Source organism: Arachis duranensis, chromosome 8, assembly GCF_000817695.3.
Source record: "Arachis duranensis cultivar V14167 chromosome 8, aradu.V14167.gnm2.J7QH, whole genome shotgun sequence".
Taxonomy (NCBI): domain Eukaryota; kingdom Viridiplantae; phylum Streptophyta; class Magnoliopsida; order Fabales; family Fabaceae; genus Arachis; species Arachis duranensis.
This window is the reverse complement of record NC_029779.3, coordinates 8,056,804-8,081,456: the sequence shown is the minus strand read 5'-3', so window position 1 is coordinate 8,081,456 and position 24,653 is coordinate 8,056,804. Positions and strand designations below refer to the sequence as shown.

General features: G+C 31.3%; 3 protein-coding genes across 11 annotated transcripts; 1 reads left to right on the top strand and 2 right to left on the bottom strand.

Moving 5' to 3' along the window:
• Window positions 1–576: 576 nt before the first annotated feature.
• LOC107460589 (uncharacterized) lies at window positions 577–6,889 on the bottom strand. 8 transcript variants are annotated; one of them, XM_016078963.3, is made up of 10 exons: window positions 6,740–6,889; window positions 5,555–5,779; window positions 5,240–5,306; window positions 5,055–5,083; window positions 4,758–4,966; window positions 4,324–4,442; window positions 4,095–4,190; window positions 3,946–4,021; window positions 3,550–3,703; window positions 577–1,146 (listed from the first exon to the last, which is right to left on the bottom strand). In XM_016078963.3, the coding sequence occupies exons 2-10, from the start codon at window positions 5,759–5,761 to the stop codon at window positions 1,000–1,002; spliced, it is 1,104 nt and encodes a 367-aa protein (XP_015934449.1). In that variant the 5' UTR covers window positions 5,762–5,779; window positions 6,740–6,889; the 3' UTR covers window positions 577–999. The 8 variants fall into 8 exon arrangements, with proteins under 8 accessions (XP_015934449.1, XP_020984342.1, XP_015934448.1 ...); XM_021128683.2 differs by lacking the exon at window positions 6,740–6,889 and adding an exon at window positions 5,936–6,096 and having other exon boundaries at window positions 577–1,163; XM_016078962.3 differs by lacking the exon at window positions 6,740–6,889 and adding an exon at window positions 5,936–6,089.
• Window positions 6,890–6,917: 28 nt separating this feature from the next.
• LOC107460587 (cyclic nucleotide-gated ion channel 1) lies at window positions 6,918–11,792 on the top strand. Its single transcript, XM_016078957.3, has 8 exons — window positions 6,918–7,066; window positions 7,405–7,494; window positions 7,753–8,320; window positions 8,429–8,641; window positions 9,569–9,849; window positions 10,409–10,520; window positions 10,812–11,048; window positions 11,127–11,792. The coding sequence occupies exons 2-8, from the start codon at window positions 7,466–7,468 to the stop codon at window positions 11,790–11,792; spliced, it is 2,106 nt and encodes a 701-aa protein (XP_015934443.1). The 5' UTR covers window positions 6,918–7,066; window positions 7,405–7,465.
• A 757-nt stretch (window positions 11,793–12,549) lies between these two features.
• LOC107460615 (spermine synthase) lies at window positions 12,550–16,413 on the bottom strand. 2 transcript variants are annotated; one of them, XM_016079001.3, is made up of 11 exons: window positions 16,260–16,413; window positions 14,960–15,180; window positions 14,807–14,851; window positions 14,396–14,472; window positions 14,206–14,328; window positions 14,014–14,118; window positions 13,857–13,929; window positions 13,649–13,720; window positions 13,197–13,392; window positions 12,979–13,108; window positions 12,550–12,765 (listed from the first exon to the last, which is right to left on the bottom strand). In XM_016079001.3, exons 2-11 carry the CDS (start codon window positions 15,147–15,149, stop codon window positions 12,688–12,690), a joined length of 1,089 nt encoding a protein of 362 aa, XP_015934487.1. In that variant the 5' UTR covers window positions 15,150–15,180; window positions 16,260–16,413; the 3' UTR covers window positions 12,550–12,687. The 2 variants fall into 2 exon arrangements, with proteins under 2 accessions (XP_015934487.1, XP_015934486.1); XM_016079000.3 differs by having other exon boundaries at window positions 14,014–14,328.
• Window positions 16,414–24,653: the final 8,240 nt, after the last annotated feature.

The following is a 24,653-nucleotide window of genomic DNA, read 5'->3' as shown; positions in this document are numbered from 1 at the left end:
AATTAAGGAAATTGTATTTTTTTTTAAAGCAATGCAATAAACTTTATTCTTGTAAGATCAAAACTAAGCCATTACACTTATAATTTGACCTTTTAGAAGAGTATGAGATTACACCATTTTTAGATATCTCTGAGCATATTTTAGTTCCTGAAGAATTGAATGTGAATCCAAAGTAGAGATAATCATTTGAGCAAAGAGCAATGTGACTTGAAAAATGAGTAGATGGTAGATCCAATATTTTTCCTTCAATCATTGTATAAAATGAGTATTCTTTAAAAATTGCTGAAAGTAAAAAGCATCTTCCATTCAATGACAGTTGATCATAAACATTGAATATGTGTAACAGACATTCCACATTAAATACTAAAGCCTAAAGGGTTCATCCTCCAAAGGAGGTTGAGGTCCTCTTGTTTCACAAAGGTTTTTCTGTGGTCCTTGTTACTATATGATACATGCAACAACAGAGGTTTTAGAAAATCCTAACTCTTTTGGTGGTGCCTTTTCTTTTGTTGCAATTTGATATATCATCAATATGTGAACTAACTTATTAAATGATGTGTCACAAGCAAAATGGTATAAATAAAAGATCTAATTGCATTATTAGTTGTTCCTTTAAGTTTCTTTGCTGGCATAGTCCTCAAATAATTACATTACATGTGATAGTGCGACAAGTATGCTATATTGTTGTAGCAGACCTATGAGATGCCATGCAAAATACAAAGTCACATTGAAAATGAACTATATATATAGGGTGTAAGACTGTCAAAAAAAAGTCTCTCACATTCAATCTGATAAATTAAAAACTGAATACTAACATTGTGTTAGTGGCTAGACACATTTAAAGGACTATACTACCACATCAGGAATAATGGTGGTAGCTTCCAAGAGCCAGAAACCACAGAACTTCATTCGAAGAATGGGTTATCAATCTACATCAGGCAAGTGCCACATCTGCACTTTGTTATACGTCTTAACACATGATCCAATGCTAACATCTGGTTAATCGTCTTCAGCGCCAAAAGGGGTTGTCAATAGCAGATTACTTGTAGTTTCCCAGAGCTTAAGTGCTAAACCAGCATCTCTTGAAAGTATTGAAGGTTCAATAGTCCTACCTATTCCCCCAAAGAAGTAAGCTCCAGAAGTTCCCTGAAATCAATATTAAGCTAACTATATTCCGTAATTTATACATGATTATAATAAATGATCAAATGCAATACAAGAAAAGTGTCATGTATGCAGGTATGCATACAAGTGCAAAGCGCAGTATAAATTAACACAACAAAAAGAACAAAATCTTTCAATTCTTTGTCATGAACCTTCATATTAGTTTCCTACTTTATGAGAAAATTTCTGCTTATTTTCAGAGTTGATGTGGAATGGAAAAAGTGGAGAAAAATACATCATATGAAGAACCCAAGGACGAGGTGGTGGCGGATGAAAGGTGAGGAGCAAAGAAGTTTTCTAAGACGGGTAGGAGAAGAGACAAAGTGGGATGAAGATAAAAGCGCGGAGGAGATGTGGAGGGAGATGACAGAAGTTATTAGAAAAACAACAAAAGAAAGTTTCGGTAAATCTAGAAGGACAAGACCAAGAGACAAGGAGTCCTGGTGGTGGAATGCGAGTGTACAAGAAAAGATAAAGACAAGTGTTCTTTGTGCCACAATGCAGATAATGAGGAAAAATATAAGACGGCTAAGAAAGAAACAAAAGTGGCTGTAAGTGAAGCAAGAACAAAAACATATGAGGATCTCTAGCAGTCTTTAGGCACGAAGAAAAGGGGAAAATGTATATATAGAATCGCAAAGAGCCGTGAAAAAAGAACGAGAAATTTGGATCAGGTTAAGTGTATAAAGGACAAAGACAGAGAAGTGTTGGCTCAAGAGGAGAAGATTAATAAAAGGTAGAAGAGCTACTTCTACGAGTTATTTAATGAAGGACAGAAGATTCTTCCAAGCGTTGGTCGGTTATGCACGAGGGAAGAAGATCAAAACTTCGACTACTATCCTAGAATTAGAAACTTCGAGGTAAAAAATGCTTTAAAGCGGATGAAAAATGACAGGGCAGTAGGACTCAATAATATCCCGATTGAAGTTTGGAAGAGTTTTGGAGAGAAAGGCATAAGTTGGTTAACCAAGCTTTTTAATGAGATTTTAAGATCCAAATAGATGTTAGATGAGTGGAGAAAGAACACCTTGATACCTATCTACAAGAATAAGGGAGATATACAAAGTTGCAAAAACTATAGAGAGATCAAACTCATAAGCTATACCATGAAGTTATGGAAACGGGTGATAGAACGTAAGCTGAGACAAGAGACACAAGTAACAAAAAACCAATTTGGTTTTATGCCAGGCAGATCCACCACTGAAGCAATATACCTGTTAAGACGGATGATGAAGATGTATCGTAGTAATAAAAGGAATTTACATATGGTGTTTATTGATTTGGAAAAAGCGTACGATAGGGTGCCAAGGAAGGTCTTATGGAAGGTTTTGGAAAAGAAGAGAGTAAGGATCACATATATTTATGCAATTAAAGAAATGTATAATGAGACTACAACTAGTGTGAAGACTCAAGATGGTATGATAGAAAAATTTCCTATTGGTATAGGATTACATCAGAAATTATCCTTAAATCCATACATTTTCACATTAGTCTTGGAAATACTCACAGAGGATATTCAAGAGCGTGTGCCATGGTGCATACTTTTTACTGAGGATATCGTCATTGTGGAAGAGTCAAGAAAAGACCTAAATAAGAAATTGGATTTATGGAGAGAAGCTCTAAAAGTGTATGGTCTGTGCATAAACCGTAGTAAGACGAAATATATGGAATGTAAGTTTGGTCATCGAAGGGAAAACTCTAATACGAAGGTGAAGATTGGAGAAAACATCCTACAAAAAGTTAAAAGTTTTAAATATCTTAGGTGCATTATATAGGATAATGAGGAGATTGAACAGAATGTAAATCATAGGATCCAAGCAGGTTGGTCAAAATGACGGAGTGCGTCTGGTTTTATATGTGACAAAAAAGTGCCTTTAAACTTAATAAATTTTATCGTACTGCTATCAGATCGGCTATGTTTTATGGTACAGATTGTTGGGCAGCCAGAGAGAAGCATGAACATAAGCTACGTGTGGCAGAGATGAAGATGTTGAGATAAATGAGTGGTCATACATGATTGGATAGAATAAGAAACAATGATATAAGAGAGAGAGTTGGAATAACACCTATTGTAAAAAAAATGGTACAATCACGTCTCAGATGATTTGGACATGTGAAAAGAAGACCGACAGAACACCCAGCCAGGAGAGTAGATGAGATGAAAGATAGACAAGGGGTGAAAGACAGAGGAAGACCTAAGAAGATCATCCATGAGGTGGTCAAACGAGATTTACATGTAAATAGTCTCTTTGTAGACATGATACATGATAGAGTTCAATGACACCATTTGGTTCATGTAGCCGACCCTTGTTGTTGTATGGGGAACGGAGAAAAAAAAAAAAGAAAAGAAAGAAACCTACTTAGTACCATGAAAAGAGTACTTACTGGAGGTGCAAGGGCAGCATCAATTATGGAACTGACCCCATATTCAGGGGATTGCAAGAGGCCTAAATGCTTCAGTACAAAGTGGGCCAACAAGGAAAGGAGAGATGGAACTTCTCTCAAAATATTCGTTTGTACAACTCCAGGATCTGCAGCACTAATGTCAATATTACAGAAACTGAATGTTAAAGTGAAGTAGAACCCAAGGTTAATAATGAAGCAAAAACACAAGACTTTTAACACATAATTAATTTTTCTAATTTAATCATAAAAGCTGGAGAAGTAAATGGAAAAACAGAAGTAAAGTACAACATAGCACTTGGGAAAAACATTTTCATATAGCACTAGAAAATATGACTAAAAAGGGTAACGTAAGTAAGAAGATTTGTAACTACATACGCAACAAAGATCTGGTGAGATTTTTCCCTCAAGCGAAGCTGTCGATGAAGCTCAAAGGTGAAGAGGAGAAGGCATACTTCAACAAATTATATGCTAGTTAGGGATTAGATCTAAAGACATACTGTATAAATTCATCAAATATAGCTTACATTTAGAATACTCATAGATGTTTGCATATGGATATTGCATATAACTCAAAAATCTTTTCCCAGATACAGTTCGATCATCAACCTGCATATCAGTAACTGAAAAACAGTGCCTGAGCAGGGTTTGTAGGAGAAGCACTGTGATCTAATTGAGAAGATTTGAACTCATGCAACATAGTCACCAAACAAAAATATAGACCAAAAAAGTAATGATTAGAATAATTACACATACCATTTCGATGAGTAAAGGATGTGACATTCACAATTCTGGAAGATACATTACTGCTTTCGAGAAGTGGTAACAAAAGGTTTGTCAAAACAAATGCACCAATGTAATTTGTACCTATCATCCTGGGAGGAAGGGTGTGAATCATTCATCGATTTCAAAAATCACTATTAATTATGAAACTAAGATGCCAGACAAATGTGTAGTGTGTTAGTACAAAACAGCTATTTACTCTCGATCAAGGACGCCTAGAAAATAAATTCATTTTTGCAACACTTTCATGCGTCTTTCCCTTGTTTTGGGAGCACAAAGTTCATGTTGATCATACATTACAAATATTGCCTCAAGAGCCTGTTACATTCAATAACTAATCTAAAATCTAATTAATACTATGAGCTAATTTTAGGGGAGATAAAGAAAGAGAGAGGAGTGCTTATTACTGATCATATCCATCAGCTGTAATTCTAGGTGAAGTTGCAAGTATTCCAGCAGCGTTTATCAATAGTTGTATTGAGCTGTGCAAATCAGAATCCGACAGCCATTGCTGCAAGGACTTTCTGAACATTATTATTGACTCAACTGATGACAGGTCTACCTGAAAAGCTTTGAGGTGCGCATTTCTATTCCAATCTTTGATCTTTCTTTCTGCCTATCAAACAAGAACACCCATCAGAAATTTACGAAGAGGGAGATTGGAAATCATCACCATGATCTCAAAATGTGTATAAAAAAGGTACCTCAAGCAACAATTGCTGCGATCGCCCAACTGCATTCACAACTAGAATCTTAAGCATGCATTGCATAGACTAGGATTAAAGCTATTTGTTTAGCCGCAACGCAATCTATTTCTGGCATGATTAACAAAAACCCCAAATAATAACAATAAGAGGGGATTGAGAAAGACATAAGCATAAACAATTACCAAGCACAACAACATATCCTTCTTTGGAAAGTTCATAAGCAGTATAAAATCCCAGGCCAGATGTTGCCTACAACGACAAAAGAAACCCAAATCATATAATATAACAAAATTTCCATAACCAGAGACTATGGCATGTACTTTAAATGCAATGGGACATATCATCAAACACATAAGATGCATGGTTCTTCATGAACCAAAACTTTAGGAAAGATAAATCCAATAAAAATATAAATTAACTTTATAAAAAAAATTAACTCCAAAATGAGCATAACATACTCAAGTTTTGATTTTGAAGCCAAATAGAAGAAAACTTACACCTGTGACAACAGCAACGGGCCTAACAGGGACTGTACAAGGAGAACATCTGTAATATGATTTAGGTCTTTGGGAACAGAGGAAATCTTTGATTAATTGGTAATGAGAAAAGACAATGGAAAATGTCCAAAGCAACCCCATTCTCCAGAATTGGATTGAGAAAACGAAGAGGAGAGTTCTCCATAGCTCCTTCACCAACGAAATCATGGCCAAGTTTTGTGATTCCTTTCAGACAACAAAAAAGCGTGTTACTATTATACATGGCTGTGTAAGATTGGAAGAGAACACAACAACGAACATGACATAATTATAGTTGTGGATTTAATAAGTGATCCAAAGGGTGGATAGTTATAAAAAAATATAAAAAGTTGATAATTTTACCCTTGTTTATTCTCCATTTTTATGACTTCGATGAAAAGGTGATGTTTATATGGAACCCATGCTCATCATTTTTCTGCTGTCACTATTTTCTTTCTATAAACTAAACAAAAGGAATCACATATTGTTTTACTCAATTTTCTTTTTTCTCCGTTCTTTTTCTTTTCACCGATTTTCTAGCCAACCAAACAAACTATCAGACTATGTTCGAATGGAATATTTCAAGGAGATTTTTTTTTAGCATATTTAAAATTTTTAAAGATATAATATTGTATTTAAATAAATTTTAAAAAATTATTAAAAAGAATCTTAATTACTAAAAAATACGAAATTTTTATTATTTTGTCGATATGAAACTTTTGTAATTTCATTTAAGTATTAATGAAATTTAACTATCTTAGATAAAAATATGAATCTAATTATAATATATCTTAAAATATATGTTAAAATTATTATTAATAAGAATTTTTATGTTGTTAAATAAATAAAAATACATTAAAAATTTAAATTTAAGTAAACTATTATTTCTATTAATAAAAATTTAAAAAAATAAACAAAACTAATTGTTTACTCATAAAAAATAAAAAATAAAAATATCATTTCTATATATTAAAATCCGAAATATTAACAAATTTACATATAAATAAAATTAACAATTTAAGTATTTTTGTTACATGGAAACTATCATTAATATAGTACTAGTTTCATTTATCCATGATTAAATTTGTCAATGTTTTAAAATTTAATTTACTCATTAAACTCTATCTCAGAATATGCAATTATCCAGAAGGATAGATTTGGAGATACCTGGACAGTGGAAGAGTGTAAGCTGGGAGTGGCGGTGTTAGGATGGGATATCTAACTGTAACTGTAACTATAACCGTAACGGTAACGGCAACGGTAACGGTAAGCCAATAAAAGAAGGCAGGCACTTGAAAAACGTTGAATGGAAAAAAGTGGAAACCAGTTGCAGGAGTGGGGCCCGCGACAGAGAAGACTTTGTCATCCCTTCTTCACATTCACAACACCACCACCACCCTTTCCGAGAACCTTCTCATGAATCATCATCAATCAACTCATAACCCTATCTCTCTTCTTCGTCTTCTTCTTCTTCTTCTTCTTCTTCATCTTCAGGTTCTCTCACTTTGACTTCCTTTCCTTCCATAATTACATTCTCTAGTATTGCCCTTTGCCTTGAGTACTTTATCTGTTTTATTTATTTATTTATTTTGCCTTTGATTCTGAAACACATTCTATTTAATGATTATGTATGCGCTGACAAACTTATTTGGGAAACAACTGTACTTATACATATGACAGCTGTTTTCGTTGTGTGATCACCAAACAACTCCAAAAATTTGATTTTGATTCATTTTCTCAAAGTTGTTATTCTGTGCACTGATTTTATTTTCCACTTTTTCCCCCTATTGATATTACTGTGGACCACTCTCTATCCAATCCTACTGTTTCAGGAGTAGTCGCTCAAGTTTTGATCTTCATGAACAACATATACTAACTCTCTAGGCAGCAGCTATGAATTTTCAGCAAGACAAGTTTGTTAGGTCAGTATCAACTGTTTCTAATGGTGCATGCCTTTATTTACAATGAATTTATGATGGTATTGACATTTTAGCTGTAATTGAAAGCAAGGTTTTGTTCTGTTCTATTTTTTACTGCTCTCTTAATGTACCAATTAATACAAAAATGCTTTAATAACTTCACATATAAGGTTCAACTGTACTCTTTCATAGTCCATGAAATTGTCTTCTTCAGTGGAAGATTAATGATCAACTGAGGTGTATTGTTCATGTGATGTTCAGATTTCAGGATTGGAGCTCGGAGAAGAGTTCCGAGAGCAACTATCCCACACTTAATGGAACACGATCGGGGAGAATCAGAGCCACATTTGGTTCGGTTTCAAAGAAGTTTCAAAGGGGCTTTGAGTCTAGTTCGGAAAGGATAAAGAGAATTAGGAAATCCTTCAAATCTTTGCCCTATAACAATGTTCTTGCTAAGAGTTTCAGTTCTAGAAAGAAAATCCTTGATCCGCAAGGTCCTTTCCTTCAAAGATGGAACAAGATATTTGTATTGTCTTGCCTTATTGCTGTATCACTGGATCCTTTGTTCTTCTATGTCCCCGTGATCGATGATGACAGGAAATGTCTTTCACTGGACAAAAAAATGGAAATTACAGCAACAGTTTTGAGATCTTTCTCTGATATTTTTTATATAATCCACATAATTTTCCAATTTCGTACTGGATTCATTGCTCCCTCTTCTCGAGTCTTTGGAAGAGGGGTTTTGGTTGAAGATTCTTGGGCAATAGCTATGAGGTATCTGTCATCATACTTCCTAGTTGACATTCTTGCGGTTCTTCCCCTCCCACAGGTAAAGAAAATGGAAGTCTTTTATTGTTTGACTATTTTGACTTTTATCTTCTGTATATCCCTTTCGGCAAAATTTATTTTGACTTGCCACTTGCTTAAATATTCCTAGGTGGTGATCCTAATTATCATTCCAAAGATGAAAGGGTTTGAATCATTGAATACAAAAAACTTGCTGAAGTTTGTGGTCTTCTTCCAATATGTGCCACGGTTCTTGAGAATAATTCCATTATATAAAGAGGTTACAAGGAGCTCTGGCATTCTAACTGAAACAGCTTGGGCTGGAGCTGCATTTAATCTGTTTCTTTACATGCTCGCAAGTCATGTAAGTTCATGCTACATTTTGTTTTTCTTTTTCCTGTTTTATTATTTTTTTTAAAAAAATTGTTTACATATTGTTCTCTACTACATGGATCTGTGGTGTAGAGTTTGTGCAAATATTAGAAGTATTTAAATGTTCTGTTAATTATCCAAAGCTCTAGACCGATAGGGGAAAACATTTGTTGCCTTGTTATAGTTGAGTGCAGATCCAATACATCTGTCTGCCTGATATATTGCAAGAGTGTGCATATGAATTAGAGATGATTGCAATTTACACCCTAAGCTTTCCCAACTGCACAAATTGGTCGCATCAGCTAGTTTTCCATCAACTTTTAACAAAGTTTAGGATGCCAAATAATTTGCACAACCTAAAGTTCAAAGGATGTATAGTGCAATTAACTTATAAATTATATGACTTAAGTTTAGACATGTTGATCCGCGAAGTTCCTTGTCAATCATTCAAGGTCATGTTTCCTAATCATGTATAGATGAGTGTAAAAAATTCTCTTGCACCTGTCTCTATATGTCAATTTGGATAATTTTTTGTAACAAAAAGCTTGTGAAAATCATAACAGAGCACACTTAGTCAGAGCCATGCCTTAGTGGACAGAGTAGACACATGGTTGGACACACATGTACATCTTGGACGTTGTGTTAGATGTTATGTGACACCTAACTGACCTAAGAAATTCTTTTGTATTGTTCATGCCATGCCTCTCATCCATCCTTGTTAAAGTCTTTGTGGATTCTGTTTTTTTTTTTTTTTTTCAAATCCTCAGCCTAAAATCAATATATTTTGGTTAATATGTAGCATATTTAGAGTAGATGTGACTGATGTTTGGTATCTTTACAGAAAATGATCTTATTTATAAAAGTTGAAAATAATATCATTGGCATATCTTCTGATTTCTGAGTTTACTTGTTGCTCTAGGTTCTTGGTGCCTTTTGGTACTTGTTTTCTATAGAAAGAGAAACCACATGCTGGCAAAATGCCTGTCGAAGAACCAAGTGTAACAAGGCAGAAATATACTGTGATGATTATCAGGGCTCAATCTCGACATTATTGAATAATTCTTGCCCGATACAGGAGCCAAATACAACACTCTTCGATTTTGGAATATTCCTTGATGCCCTTCAATCTGGCGTTGTGGCGTCAGAAGATTTCCCACAGAAATTCTTTTATTGTTTTTGGTGGGGCCTCCAGAATTTGAGGTATGTTGTAGTGTTTCTATTGTCAGTATGTGCTATACTGCTATTAACTATTTTAGTTATGAAGTAACTGTACTGTGTTCAATTGTCTGTATGATTTGATTTGGATATGACCAGATTAACTTGATATCAACCATGAGTGTTATGAAAGCAACTTGTAGCTGCACCAGCTCTCTGTATGCTTTTCTTATAATTTACAAATTGTTTATTAATATTGTTGCTTCGTTCACTGACTCCTTCGCTCAAAAGCATCCTCCGTTAAAATTAGTGTATGCATACCTAGGTGCATGTTTGTGTCAAATTCAGGTTTTTGTGGGCGGTTAGGCATGTAACGCTTGTAGATATAATGGATTGGTTTGCCATGTCTGATTCTGTCTCAAACTGAAGATAATTTTAAATGACAAATATTGGATAATCTGAAGCATGGGGATGATGTTAGTCTGATTTGGTGCTGCAGAGTGGAAATTGGTTTTGGCTTTGTTTTGGACATGTTTAATGCCTTGATATAAATGTTAATATTGAGCATAGTTTTACTAAGTTAAGCTGGATTTCTTTTTTGCAGTTCTCTTGGGCAGAACTTGAAAACAAGTACCTATGTATGGGAGATCTGCTTTGCAATTTTCATTTCTATTGCTGGCCTGGTACTGTTTTCATTTCTCATCGGAAATATGCAGGTTAGTACCAAATATATTTTGTATTTTAATGATTTAACAATACTGACAATGATGATTTATTGATTTTGGAATAACTCTTGATTTCAAGAACCATATTTCCCTCGAGTTCTATCCCTTTTTTGTGTAATGGAGTCTTCTACTGCTAGTTGAACTTCGATTTCCCTTTCGGATACTTCTCTCAGAAAATAGGTGCTATTAGGTCACTAAAAGTATTGGTCATCATATTGACATATTGCACATTTCTACATGTTAAATAGTTTTAATTCACCAAGGATACTTTTCCTTAAACAGACATATCTGCAATCAACAACAACCAGGTTGGAGGAGATGAGAGTGAAAAGGAGAGATGCAGAACAGTGGATGTCTCATCGCTTACTCCCCGACAGCCTGAGAGAGAGAATCAGACGACACGAACAGTACAAATGGCAAGAAACCAGAGGTGTTGATGAAGACAATTTGATCCGCGATCTTCCCAAGGATTTAAGAAGGGACATTAAACGTCATCTTTGCTTGGCTTTGCTGATGAGAGTAAGCTTGGAAAATGAAAATGTAGTCAGTCATGCAATTCCCATATAATATTCTAATTTAGCATGAACTTTTTTGAAGGTGCCAATGTTTGAGAAAATGGATGAGCAACTTTTAGATGCAATGTGTGACCGTCTCAAGCCAGTTCTGTACACAGAAGAAAGCTGCATTGTCCGCGAAGGAGATCCGGTTGACGAGATGCTCTTCATAATGCGAGGAAAGCTATTGACTGTGACAACAAATGGTGGGAGAACAGGTTTCTTTAACTCGGAATATCTAAAGGCCGGAGACTTCTGTGGAGAAGAGCTCCTCACATGGGCACTAGATCCTAATCCCTCATCCAATCTTCCCACCTCAACTAGGACCGTCCAAACTCTTTCGGAGGTGGAAGCATTCGCTCTAAAGGCCGACGACTTGAAGTTCGTTGCATCTCAATTCCGGCGACTTCACAGCAAGCAGCTTCGCCACACTTTCAGGTTCTACTCGCAGCAATGGCGCACTTGGGCTGCTTGTTTCATACAAGCGGCGTGGAGGCGTTACAGCAAACGGAAGCTGGAAGAGAGTCTTAGGGAAGACGAGAATAGGCTGCAAGATGCATTGGCCAAGGCTGGTGGTAGCTCGCCAAGTCTTGGTGCCACAATATATGCATCTAGATTCGCAGCGAATGCTCTTAGAGCTATTCGTAGAAATGGAAGAGGAACTATTTTCATTTTTCATTTTTTCTTTTTAGTCAAGTGTAAGATATAACATGTCTGTAAAATATGTTGTACATATACATACATATATAATATAAAATAAATTATATATATAAAGTTTCCGATTGTTGTGAATGTTAGATTGGGACTTGGGAGGAGTATTAGAAAAAAAGCAAATGTCGAAGTGGTGTTCAGAGTTGTTTTTTCTTCTCATTTTATCTTATTTTATTTCTTCGTATAGATGAATATGTAACAATATCCTTCTGTCAAAAAAAGAAAACATAAGTACCAATATCCTGGTGTTCAGTAGTATTCATAAGACAAGGTCTTAAGTTGGAGTCTCAGAGAGAAAACATTTGTAGTATTTGACTGACCTGTGATTTTTTTCTTCGCTATTAAGTCCCTATCATTATTATCTATAGAGATTATCTATATTTTTGTCATGATTCAATTACCAAATAATCCCAAAGTTGAGATCTTAAAAGGCACGAAGAAAAGAAAAGAAAAGAAAAGATAAAGAAACACTATTAAGGTATTAATATTTGATAGTTTGTCATGGCTTTTCCTAAATCAGAGATAACAGAAAGATCAAGTAAATAATATTACCACTCGTAATCTTTTTCTGTTTAATTTTTTAAAATTATTCTCTAAATTAATAAGGAATCAATTTATAGTTACAATAACAGGTTTCTAGAAATTCACATTCGCATCGGCAAATTATTATTACCACATCATATTTTTTATATATATATGTAACGCATGTAAACACGCTTACAAGCATAAAACTAAAAAGAGTATGCAAACAAAAATGACAAAGCAACCTAAAATGGCCAGAGTTTAACATAAGAGTAAATCTCCATATACAGAATTTGGTCTTAACAACACATAATCTCAACAATTTTTAACCAAGATTTTTGGAGAGGCTACAACACACAAACATGCCTTTTTTACTGATGAAGTTTATCTCGCAGCAAGCTCACCTCCCTCTTCAGAAATGTGGGCAATGCAAAAGCAGCTGAATGCATCTGCACAACAACAGAAAGAGGTGTATAATCTTGCAAATATGTTGGACTCCCATCTCACAAAACAACACTATCTCACATGAAAATGTAACAAGATTTTTAAATTGTAGAATCGTCAGAGCTAGTAGAAATTATGTAAAATCAGTTGACACAATTAAAATCGTAATATCGAAAGATTTTTAATAATTTAATCGAGATTCTAGCTACTATGCTCACCTGTGAGTTATAGAACCGAAGTTCTCTTCCATGCTTATCAGCACCTTTTATCTTTTCGATGGGGTTGATGGGCTTCACAAAATCAACAGGAGGCCCCTTTGTTGAGCACAGAAGAAAGCCTATAACGCCACTACACGCCAACAACAAAGGTATTAAAAGAAGCTCAAATTAGAGAAGAATGCAAATTTATGGCAAATCAAAGTGTCCAATATAAATACCTTGGATATGTTGGAACACTTGCCCATGCATAGTGTACAGAACCTTTGAAAGTTTCTTGACAAATGGATATCATGTCTTGAATGAGGTGTGTATGAAGCCACATGCTTTCAGCCATATTACAAAGAACTCCACCAGGCCTTAAGGCTTTAGCTATTGTATCAAAAAATGGTTTCTCTACAAGTTCCTGAGCAGGACCTACATAACCATGGTTGATCATCAAAACCTTAATATGTATGTAATTACCATGCCACTAATTACTTTAAAATTAGTGGATCGATTTCGACTAACAGCTGATCAACAATTAAAAAAGCGTGTAGCATGAAATTTGTGAAAACAGCGTACTATAAAATAGAACACCTCAAAACACTAAGTTTCATCCCTTAATGACGAATCTTGTATTCATTGTTGACTAGAATGTTTAATGAAATATATTGTTCAAAGAATGACATACCGACAGGGTCCGAGGAATCAACAATGATGGCGTCATACTTTCCTTCAGGAGCACGTTTAAGAAAATCAACAGCTGCCAAAAGGTGAAAGATGTCAAATAAAGGTTTTTATGCAACTATATAGTCTTCGATCAATGAATATACATCCATAGAATTGGAAACTCCAAAAAAAGAAATAACAAGAATATTTGAAAATAGAACTATGCATACCATCACCAACATGCAGGTGTACTCGAGGATCTTCAAATCCAATGGCTAACTCTGGAAAATACTTCCTAGATACCTGCAAGATAACAATTGCAAGAAGTTGTTCTTATCAACAAAATATAGTGTACATAAAAATGATTTCAGTTATGCTATTACTTACATCAATAACCATCTTATCTATCTCACAAATATCGATGTGTTCAACAGAGCTGTGGCGGGATACTTCTCTTAGAACCCCACCATCTCCTCCACCAACAACTAAAACCTGAAACAACATCACAAAAACCATTTTTAGCAAATTATAAAAACAAAACAAAACAAAAGTGGAAAAGTTACCAAATAATTGACTCACATTTTTGGGGGACTCAATTGAACAAAGGGGAAGATGAGCAATCATCTCCTGATAAGCGCATTCATCCTTCTCAGTCAACTGAACAATCCCGTCAAGCACCAGCACTTTCCCATATGCCGCCGACTGCAAAAAACAGATTAGGTAATTGCTTATGAAAAAAAAATAGAGAACAATGTGGAAGATGCTGAACCTGAAAAACCAAGACTTCTTGGTACTCTGACTTTTCCTTGAAGAGGATCTCCTCAACTTTGATGGAATGAGCTTCTCCTAAAAGTAGGCACCAAACCCGTCAGCGGTATTCATATGCATAAAAGATGAAGCAGCACACTTGACAAAGTGATTTTGATGTGTCCATAGAAAAGGATATTTGGTAAGTATTGAAATTTCAAAAAAGCAAGAGGTAATGATGCATGTTAACAATTGAATATATGAAAGGACTCCAAAATATTTAGTGCCAAAAAATTCTAAAAAATAAATTTTCAAAGGTAAGGGTCGACCATGACCAGCATCAAAAGAAGAATTATTATCACCATTACAAATTCAAAAGTTTGTAATTATTGTGATCAAACATCATAGTCATGCAAGTGTATGTATCACACACCTGGCCACATTGGATTGTTAAAATATTGGACTTTCCTTGACTTGCCTGAAAAAAGACGATGAAGTGGAAGTAAGTAATAAAGTAAAATTTCAGTCCAGCAATCAGGCCAATGTACTCTCACAATGAATTCAAAACGAAATAGCAGATAATGACCAGAATGAGTCTGAGATGCCGAGAACCACCCAGAAACAACAGTGGAATGACACTTTGCCTCAGACTCAGGGGCTGAAGCCATAGCCTTCAAACAACAGGAAGGAATTTCCTTTCCTACACCATTCCCGTTACTCGCCTTCCCATCCATAGTCTTCTGGCATCCCAAACCTCTTCCTGCGCCGTCCTCCATAGATGATTTTTTTCTTATCTGGCTCCAGTCTCTGTAATAATAACAAATCTAGATATAAAACCCTCTCTCTTCCCTTCTTTTACTTCAGAAAAGAACAATCTCAGTTACTTACAAAACCAAGCAGTTACCAAAAAAGGCTCACGTTTAAATTCCAAAGGGAAAGAATCTCCATGAGCATTAATGTACTATACCAAATCCGAAAAGAATTTCCTGTATTTTTATCTTCTTCTGTTTCTATAAATAAAATTTTGACATTTATTAACTTTTGTAATCTTGTTTCTAAAGAAATTCTGGGTGTGCAATATCTTTTCAAAGCAAAATGGACACAAAATCACAACTTGATTTGAGTAATTTAAAGTAGCAGAATCTGCAGGTCGATATCAGTCTCCAAAAGTAACAACAAATCATGGTTATTGCTGAATCAATCATTCACTCATGACTCATTCTAGCTTCCAGGTACCAAAGCAGTACATGTACAGAGCAAGGAAATCATGATAAATCAAATATATTTTATTTCTCAGATAAGTTAAAGGACCTGGTTTGAGTGGATCCCATTTCCCATGTAATCATAAAAAGTAACATAGCACACCACTTGACACTTAATGACACTATAAATATTATAAAATACCTTCACCAGAAAGCATGGTGAAACAAGACGAAGAATTTAAAAAAAAAAAGAAAGAAAAAAGAAATACTTGTTGCAGAATATGACAGAAGAGTGTAAGAAGCATGATGTTCTTAGAGTGGACCCTTGAAAAACCTCAAAGTTTTATTATTTCTTTTTAGCAGAACCTCAATAATCAAACAAATAAATAAAGACACTAGGGTTTTAATGGTTTAGTGCAGCTCAAAACAGAAAAATAAAATAAGAGAAGCAAACTCAGAAATTGATGAGAGTTTCGATGAGCAAAAGGGAAGGGAACAAGAAAAAGCAAAGAACTTTGGAAGAAACTTAGTAAAGCAAAAACCCCTCAAAAATGGGGAAAAAACAATAGAAAGTAAATGTAATAGAGAGGGTGAAAAACACGATGATGATGATGATGATGATGATGATGATGATGATGATAATGATAACGATGATGCTGAGAGTGAGAGAGGATTAAGAGTTACCAGGCGTGAGTGTCGGTGAGAGAGAAAGAAGAAGTTGTTGGCACTACCACTCTATCCAACTTCTAAAGCTTTGCTTTTGCAGGGAAATGGAGTCCTTAATTTATAAGCCACGGCATTGGACTCCAGTTCTTTTTTGTTTTGTTATGCACTTTTGCTTTTTTTTTTTTTCTTTTTGTTTTTGGAGGAAGAATTTCAAAAGAAATTAAAGAAGTCTATGCTTTTTTCTTTTTATTTTTTTACTGTATCTTCGAGTTTAGCATGGCAAAGACTAATTTATTGAATATTAAAATTTTATTTTAAATTTATTATTAACTAATAAATTATTACATACATAAATATACGGTATACCTACATAAAGATTTATATAGATATGTCAATTATGTCAATCTCTACCTGTAAGACCTAATTTCTTAAAAAATTTTCAACCGGAGCAATTATTTGCAGCTCATTCTCAATTCTCAATATTAACTTAACAGGAAAGAAAGTGGTCTCAATTAAGCAAAATATATAACATGTGGATATAATGTTGCATAGATTCTAGTGTGTCCAACATCTTTGCATTACGAATTTGTCTAATTTATAATAATTTGATCACATTAGATACATGATCATTTTTCTTGATATTATCTCAAAATTTGTTACGCGTAAAAAATTCAACCTTTTTTTAATTAGTCATGAATACATATATATACAATTTTTTATATGAAATTATATTAAATATTTCTTATTTTAAAAAATATAATGTACTATCATAATAAATAAAAATGCATAATTTTCTATTTTAATAAAGATATACAAGAGAATACTTTTAGAGTATCGTATTTATATTTAAATTATAAAAATATTATTAATATAATATTTCTATGTATATCTAAATTATCCATTAATATGCGATCGAATAAGCAAAATTATTGTTCGTTCTTTCACTTATAGCACGATCATTCGTCGAGAGACCATAGATGTGTATTAAGTCTTCTAGTTTGATTATACATTTACGCACTGAAAGATAAAATGTATATATCTGGGACCACTGTCTATCTATCAATGTCGTTGTTAGAAATGATTTACATTTTACTATTTTACTCTTTCTATTGGAGTATGGGATAGAAATTAATTTTTTCGAATGCATCAATCACCAAATGACTACATATATACATTTTTGTTTTAAAACTCTTGTCGTCTGAGTATAATAGAGAATAAAAAATTGAGTTGGGATTGATTTAGTGTGTGTTTGGATTACAGTTTGCAAACTATAGTTTGTATAAAATTGATTTTGTAAATTTGCTTTTGATGAAAAGTAAGTTTGTGTTAATGTGATTTATGTTTGGCAATCTTTATATCAAAATGGATTATAGTAAAATAAATGTTGTTTGGATTATACTACTCAAAATCACTTTTAGATGAAAAATTACTAAAAGAGACATCAATTTAAATAATTTTTTATATTATTCTATTATTTTACTTTAGATATTTGAATAGATCTTATTAAGAGACATGATAAAACACTAATAAAATACATAAAAAATAATACGAGATATCATAAAAAATTCATATAATAAAAAAATTCATATGAACTAGAAAACAATTAAAAATAATAATATACATGAAAAAACAGAACATTAAAAAAATAATATAAAAAATATTTATCATATAAATAAAATAAATACAATAAAAAATAAAAATATGAAAGATAGTATTATACATTTTATAATGTCAAAGAAAAAGAAAATGTTCTATAAATTTTTTAGTACCGTTAGTACTCTTTAATTTAGTATCATTTTAGACTATAAATTTTTATTATTTATGACTCTTTTGTTACTTATCATTAGTATATAATAAAAACAAAAATAAAGTACATTAAGAAGTACAATAAAAATAAAAAACAAGAAAAAAATTCATACAACATAGTATATAATAATTACAACCAACAATATATATTATATGAAAAAAATTATAATAAAAGGTAACTAAATTCATATGAATAAAATCAAATAAAAAATAAAAAAATTTATACACAACATAAATATAGTATAATAAAGGATAGAAAAAGAATTTATATAAACAAAAAATAATAAATTTTTTACCTGGGCCGTGATTGAAATAAATTTGTAAAAAAAAATGGAACGAAGAACATACATAAAGAACTACTGTAAAAGTTATATGATTACTTGCATCTTTTTTTATAGAAGAGAATAAAGGGTAAGGTTGGTAGAAAAAAAATTCTCATATAATTTCTCAATGGTAACCAAATTAAATTATTTTTGCTTCAAATAAACTTACGTTTAGAGGTGTAACCACTTTTGGGTTGAGAGTTCCAAAAAATTGCCAAACATAAAAATGGACGCTCAAACGAACTTATCTCTTCCCCAACGTAAACCCCAAACATACCCTAAATCTGATTTATATACTTGTCGACATTCACATCACAATTTAGTGTGTGTTTGGATTGTGATTTGTCAAATTGGAGTTCGAATAAAAATGATTTTATATAATTGATATCGGGTAGAAATAAGTTTGTTATATATTTTATAATAATTAGATATTTTTTATTTAAAATTTAAAGCTTCAGGAATTCGAAAATAATGAAGATTTTATACTATTTAATTTTAAATTTGGGTCTTTAAATTAATTTTTATGAACTAAAAGAAAAAATTAATTAAATTATCTCTAATTTTAAATTAGAGTACTTATTTAAAAATTAATTAGTGAAGCTATGAATAAATAGTCTTTCTAAAATAATTTGAATAAATTACAATTAGTTTTAAATTACTATTTTATCCTTTAATTTTATCAAAATACCCATGAGTTAAAAGTTCAAATCGTCCCTAAAAGATATCTCGATCTCCATTTTGATCCTCGAAAGATAAAATTAATCAAAATCATCTCCGAACGATACACGACTTGGTCACGTTAGTCTTTCTGTCAGTTGAATGACGACGTGTCACTTTAAATGCCACGTGGCATGATGACGTGGTGGGTTAATGCCACGTATCATAGGATAATTGGTTGACGTGTCACTTTACATATAAAAAGTTATTTATAATCAAAATAATCCTTCAAAGTTCAGACGTAAGTCATTTTCATTCCTAAAATTTTAAAAATTAATCAAATTAGTCTTTATATTTTTTTATTTTTTTTGATAATATTAAATTTAAAATATTTTTTGATACTACTAATTTTAATAGAAATGTAATTGACAAACAAAAAATTAGTAATTATATCTTTTCTTCTTAAAATTTTTTCAATAAAATTATCTCTCTCCTTTAATTCTTCTCAAAATCTCTCTTATTCTTTTCTATTTTAAAACATTTTTCTTAAATTATTACATTTTGCTGGAATATATATATATATATATATATACTCAAAATTGAAATGTATGTATTTATTAACCTAACAAAGTTATATGCTCAAAATAAAAATTTATGTATGTTAACCCAAACAAAGTTATACCACTATTTTTTTTACTACATTTTTTTCCATTACGGTATTATTTACATATAGGATGTAATAGTAGTGATATTAAAAGTCAAAATTCAAGAAGATCTACAAATTTTGTTTCAATTTCAAACTTTACAAAATATTAAAAATTTGTTGCTTAATTATTATTATTATGTATGCTAAACGAATTGCTTCTTAAGCATATGACATGCAAAGATCATAATAAATTTTTGTGTGTTTCATATGTTTGAGATAGATTATATAATTTTTCTTTTAATATCAATACTATTACATCCTATATGTAAGTAATACCGCAATAGAAAAAAAAGTTGTAGTAAAAAAAATAGTGGTATAACTTTGTTTAGGTTAACATACATAAATTTGGATTTGGATCCTCTAAATTTTGAATTTAACTTTAGATAGTAAAGTATGATCTATCACCATTTATTTTATAGGTGGAATCAAGAGAATACATGAGAGAGAAAATATTCAATGGTGAGAGATTTGACTTTATTCTCTAAAGTGAAAATCTAAAATTTAGAGGATCTAAATTCCATAAATTTTTATTTTGAGCATATAACTTTGTTTGGGTTAACAAATACATACATTTTAATTTTGAGTATATATATATTCCATCAAAATGTAATAATGTAAGAAAAATTGTTTTGAAATAGAAAAGAATAAGAGAGATTTTGAGAAGAATTAAAGGACAGAGATAATTTTATTGAAAAATTTTAAGAAGAAAAGATACGATTACTAATTTTTTGTTTGTCAATTATATTTCTATTAAAATTAGTAGTATCAAAAAATATTTCAAATTTAATATTATCAAGAAAAAATAAAAAAATATAAAGACTAATTTGATTAATTTTTAAAATTTTAGGGATGAAAATGACTTACGTCTGAACTTTCAAAGACTATTTTGATTATAAATAATTTTTTTACATGTCAAGTGATGTCACTGATCTAACACGTGATGTGCCAGGTGTCACTGATCTGACACGTCAACCAATCATCTTGTAAACACGTGGCATTAACCCACCACGTCATCATGCCACGTGGCACTTAACATGACACGTTATCATCCAACTGATGGAAGGACTAACGTGACCAAGTCGTGTATCTTTCGGGAATGATTTTGATTAATTTTGTCTTTCGAAGACCAAAATGAAGATCGAAGTATCTTTCAGGGACGATTTTGACTATTAACTCAAATACCTATTCTATCCTTATCCATTTTATCAAACACTAACCCTAATTCCCAAATTAAACTCACACCCTTTCCCTCACCCACACACATTTCAAAGAAAGAGGGAGTAGGAATGGAAGAAAAGAAAATAAAAAAAGGAGGGTTGCGAAAGGGAGAAGGAGAAGGAGAAGAAGAAAAGAGGGGAAAAAAGAGAGCACGGCGTCGGTGCAAAGAAGGAAGCAAGAGGGAGAGAGAAAGAGCGACGCGCGAGAGAAGAAAAGACCAAAGAGGGAGACCACAACGAAGAAAAGGAGAAGGCACCGTCTCTGCCACCACCAAGTTGTTCCTCGTCGTCGCCGCCGATTCTTCCATCACTGCCGCTGCCAAGGAGTCCAAAAAGAGAGAGACTTCGAGAAAGGGAAAGGAGAACGCGACAGAGCTCGTCGTAAGGAAGAGATGAAACAACGGTGGTGGATGTTGTCGTCGTCGTCACTGGAGCTCTCCGTTGAGGTTGCTAGAGCCACTGTCTTTGTCCTTTCAAAATGTCACATGAGTTGCTTCGATGCCACAGTGAGTTTCGTTTCACTACCATTCTGGTCTAATTAGTGATTGCTTGTTCTGTTTTATTTCCGCTACTATTTTATCATTGTTATTGATAATGTTATCATTGCTCCGTTGATTCTTGTGCATATTAGTAGGTATAAAGCTGTTGTTGTTGCAGCCACAACTTTTTGCTGTGCCGGTCTAAATTTTGTGTCATTTTATTCCATTCTACATCGACCCTCCTCACCCTTTTACTTTGCACTCCGGATTTGGTGTCTTCGGTCCTTTGAGGCTAAGTTATGAGTAGGCTTTATATTTATAATTGTTTTGATATACGGTACTTTGAACTTATAATTATATTTACAAAGATTATTATTAAAGGATTTTAAATTAGTTTGAATAACCAATTTATTAAAACTAAATATTTATCCTTGTTAAGTTCATTTTAATATGCACATGAAACTATATGTTTTTACCAGACTATATATATACATGTTTGACAAAGTTTTATATTATTTTAAAATATTTGATTTTACTTGAATATATATTTTTGAAGCATTTACTTACTTATTTTGAAATTGTAAAATATGTTTGAAATGCCTTAAGAATGAGAAAATATGATTGAAAAGGATTTTGATGAGAAAGTATTATTTAATTTGATTTGATACCTCATATGTTTGAAAGCCCAAAAAATTTGTATAAATTACTATTTTCTAACTTAAACATATTTTGGATAATATGATCTCATATGGATTATAAATGTATTGTCTAGTCAATGAGTTGCAAAATTCACTCCGTTTTCAAAAAAATATTTTTCAAAAACAAATACTCGAATATGAGACTTTATATTCAGGAATAATGATATGAAATAAGTACCTAATCTTTGTCGAATTTCTAAATATTATATGCTCTATATATCACAGACAAAATTTATCCATATTATTTATTTTATCTTTTTATTAAAAATATATAATTCTTCATTCTAGAACTTATAAATTTATTAAAAAAATATTTGTAACATTTTTATTTATCTCATATTTAAATTTATTAGGCTTGTTAGGGAACTATTTTTCTAAGTGTCAATAATGGCTCATTTTAAACTGTGACAAGTTCTTAGTCTGTCTGTCAAATTGAAAGATACTGCGAAAAATANAACATATATATTGTTTATATATAACATATAGTATATACATTATTAATATATATTTTAATATTAAGGGTAAAGTATATTTTTTATTCTTAAAGTTTGGCAAAAGTTTTAAAAATACTCTTAAATTTTATTTTGTTTTAATTTTGTCCCCACAAGTTTTCAATTTGCATTAAATATATCCTTAACGGCTAAATTTTTAAAAAACTTAAGATCAATCTAACAATAATGCATGAAAATTATATTTGATTTACTTGTATTGAGGGGTTGTTATTATGAAATTGTTGTTGAATCGTTCTTTAATTTTTTGAAAATTTAGCCATCAATGGTATATTTGATGCAAATCGAAAACTTTTGGAACAAAATTAAAACAAAATAAAATTTAAGGATATTTTTAAAATTTTTGTCAAATTTTAAAAATAAAAAATATACTTTACCCTAATATTAATCATATATATTATTATAATACTATACTTATTAATAATATATATGTATGTTTGCATATTTTATTTAACAAGCATAAACATATTAATATAAATATATTTTCTTAACATGAATATAAAATACTTTAATGCTAATACGTATAATGACTTTTATAGTAGGTCATAATTTATTACAATTAGAAATATGAATATTATAATATATAATATTAATTTGACATATACATTAACATTCAGCCATTAAAATAATACTAATGATATATTTTTTAAGTTAATAATAATATATAATTTTTAGATTATTACACATGATAATATTAGTATAGATAATAATTAGCAATAGAAAAAAAATGAAAAAACACTAGTTACATACAACCAAAAAAATTTTAATTATGTATTTAATAAATATATTTATATAAATAATTTGACAAGATAATAATTTACATATAAAAAATAGTTTAGATGTATAACAATATCTCTTTTGATAAAGTTAAATTTTGTATTATTTTTTATTTAAAACACATTTTATACACTAATAAATAATAATCACACTTTTAATATTAGCACAAATAAAATATATATTGTTCTGTTTTTATTATTTTTATTTTCACTCTCCCAGCACACATTTTTATTTTCACATCTCATTGCATTGCTATTATTACAAAGTTCACTTTTAGTATGTTCAAAAACAACAAAAAAGAAGGAGATGAATTTATAGATGGTTAGGAGGTGGGAGACAGTTTTCTTCATGCATAAAATATGAGGAGCAAAACATGTAGCTGCTTCGTCTAAGTGTGTTGTTTCTCCAGTATCTCATTAGAGACGCAAAATAGTGTAAGCAATTCGTAAACTGTGAAAAGCACAGATCATCATATCCAGATTCAATATTCTGTTGCGCTATTCACATGTATATTACTAACAATAAACTAATAAAAAATATTTGAAAATTATCAAAATTTATTATTTTTTTAATTATTAATTAATTATTAATATTTAAAAATATAAAATAAAATATATTGTTGAATAATTAATTAAAGAAGTTAAATTAAAAAAATTGAGTTAGTAATTAAATAAAAAATAAATAATAAATTTTCATAATTTTTTAATTTTTTTAATTAATATAATAAATAATTTCCGACATTTTGGAACAATCAAACAAAAAGTCATTAGCCACAAAAAAAAAGCCATTAAATATAGTGTAAAATAGTGTCATAATAGATTAAAGGTTTAATTATTCGGTTGGTCTTTATAATTTTGTAAAATTTTAATTAGGTCTTTATATTTTTTCTTTTTAGTTGGGTCTCTTCACCAAATTTTCTTTTTAAATTAGGTCCTCTTGTTAGTAATTGGCTTAATTTTATAGGGACCCAACTAAAAAAAATAATGCAAGGATCCAAATAAAAGGAAAAAAAGTATAGGAATCCAATTAAAAAAAAATTGGTGCAAGGACTCAATTAAAAAAAAATACAGAAACCTAATTAAAATTTTTACAAAATTATAGAAATTAACAGAATAATTAAACCTAAATTAAATACTAAATAGTGTGACAATAACTCCCAAAAGGAAAAAAAAAACAATAACTACTTATTTTGAATAAATAAGTGCAAAAGGATATTATATATAGGTACCTCGTGATTAAT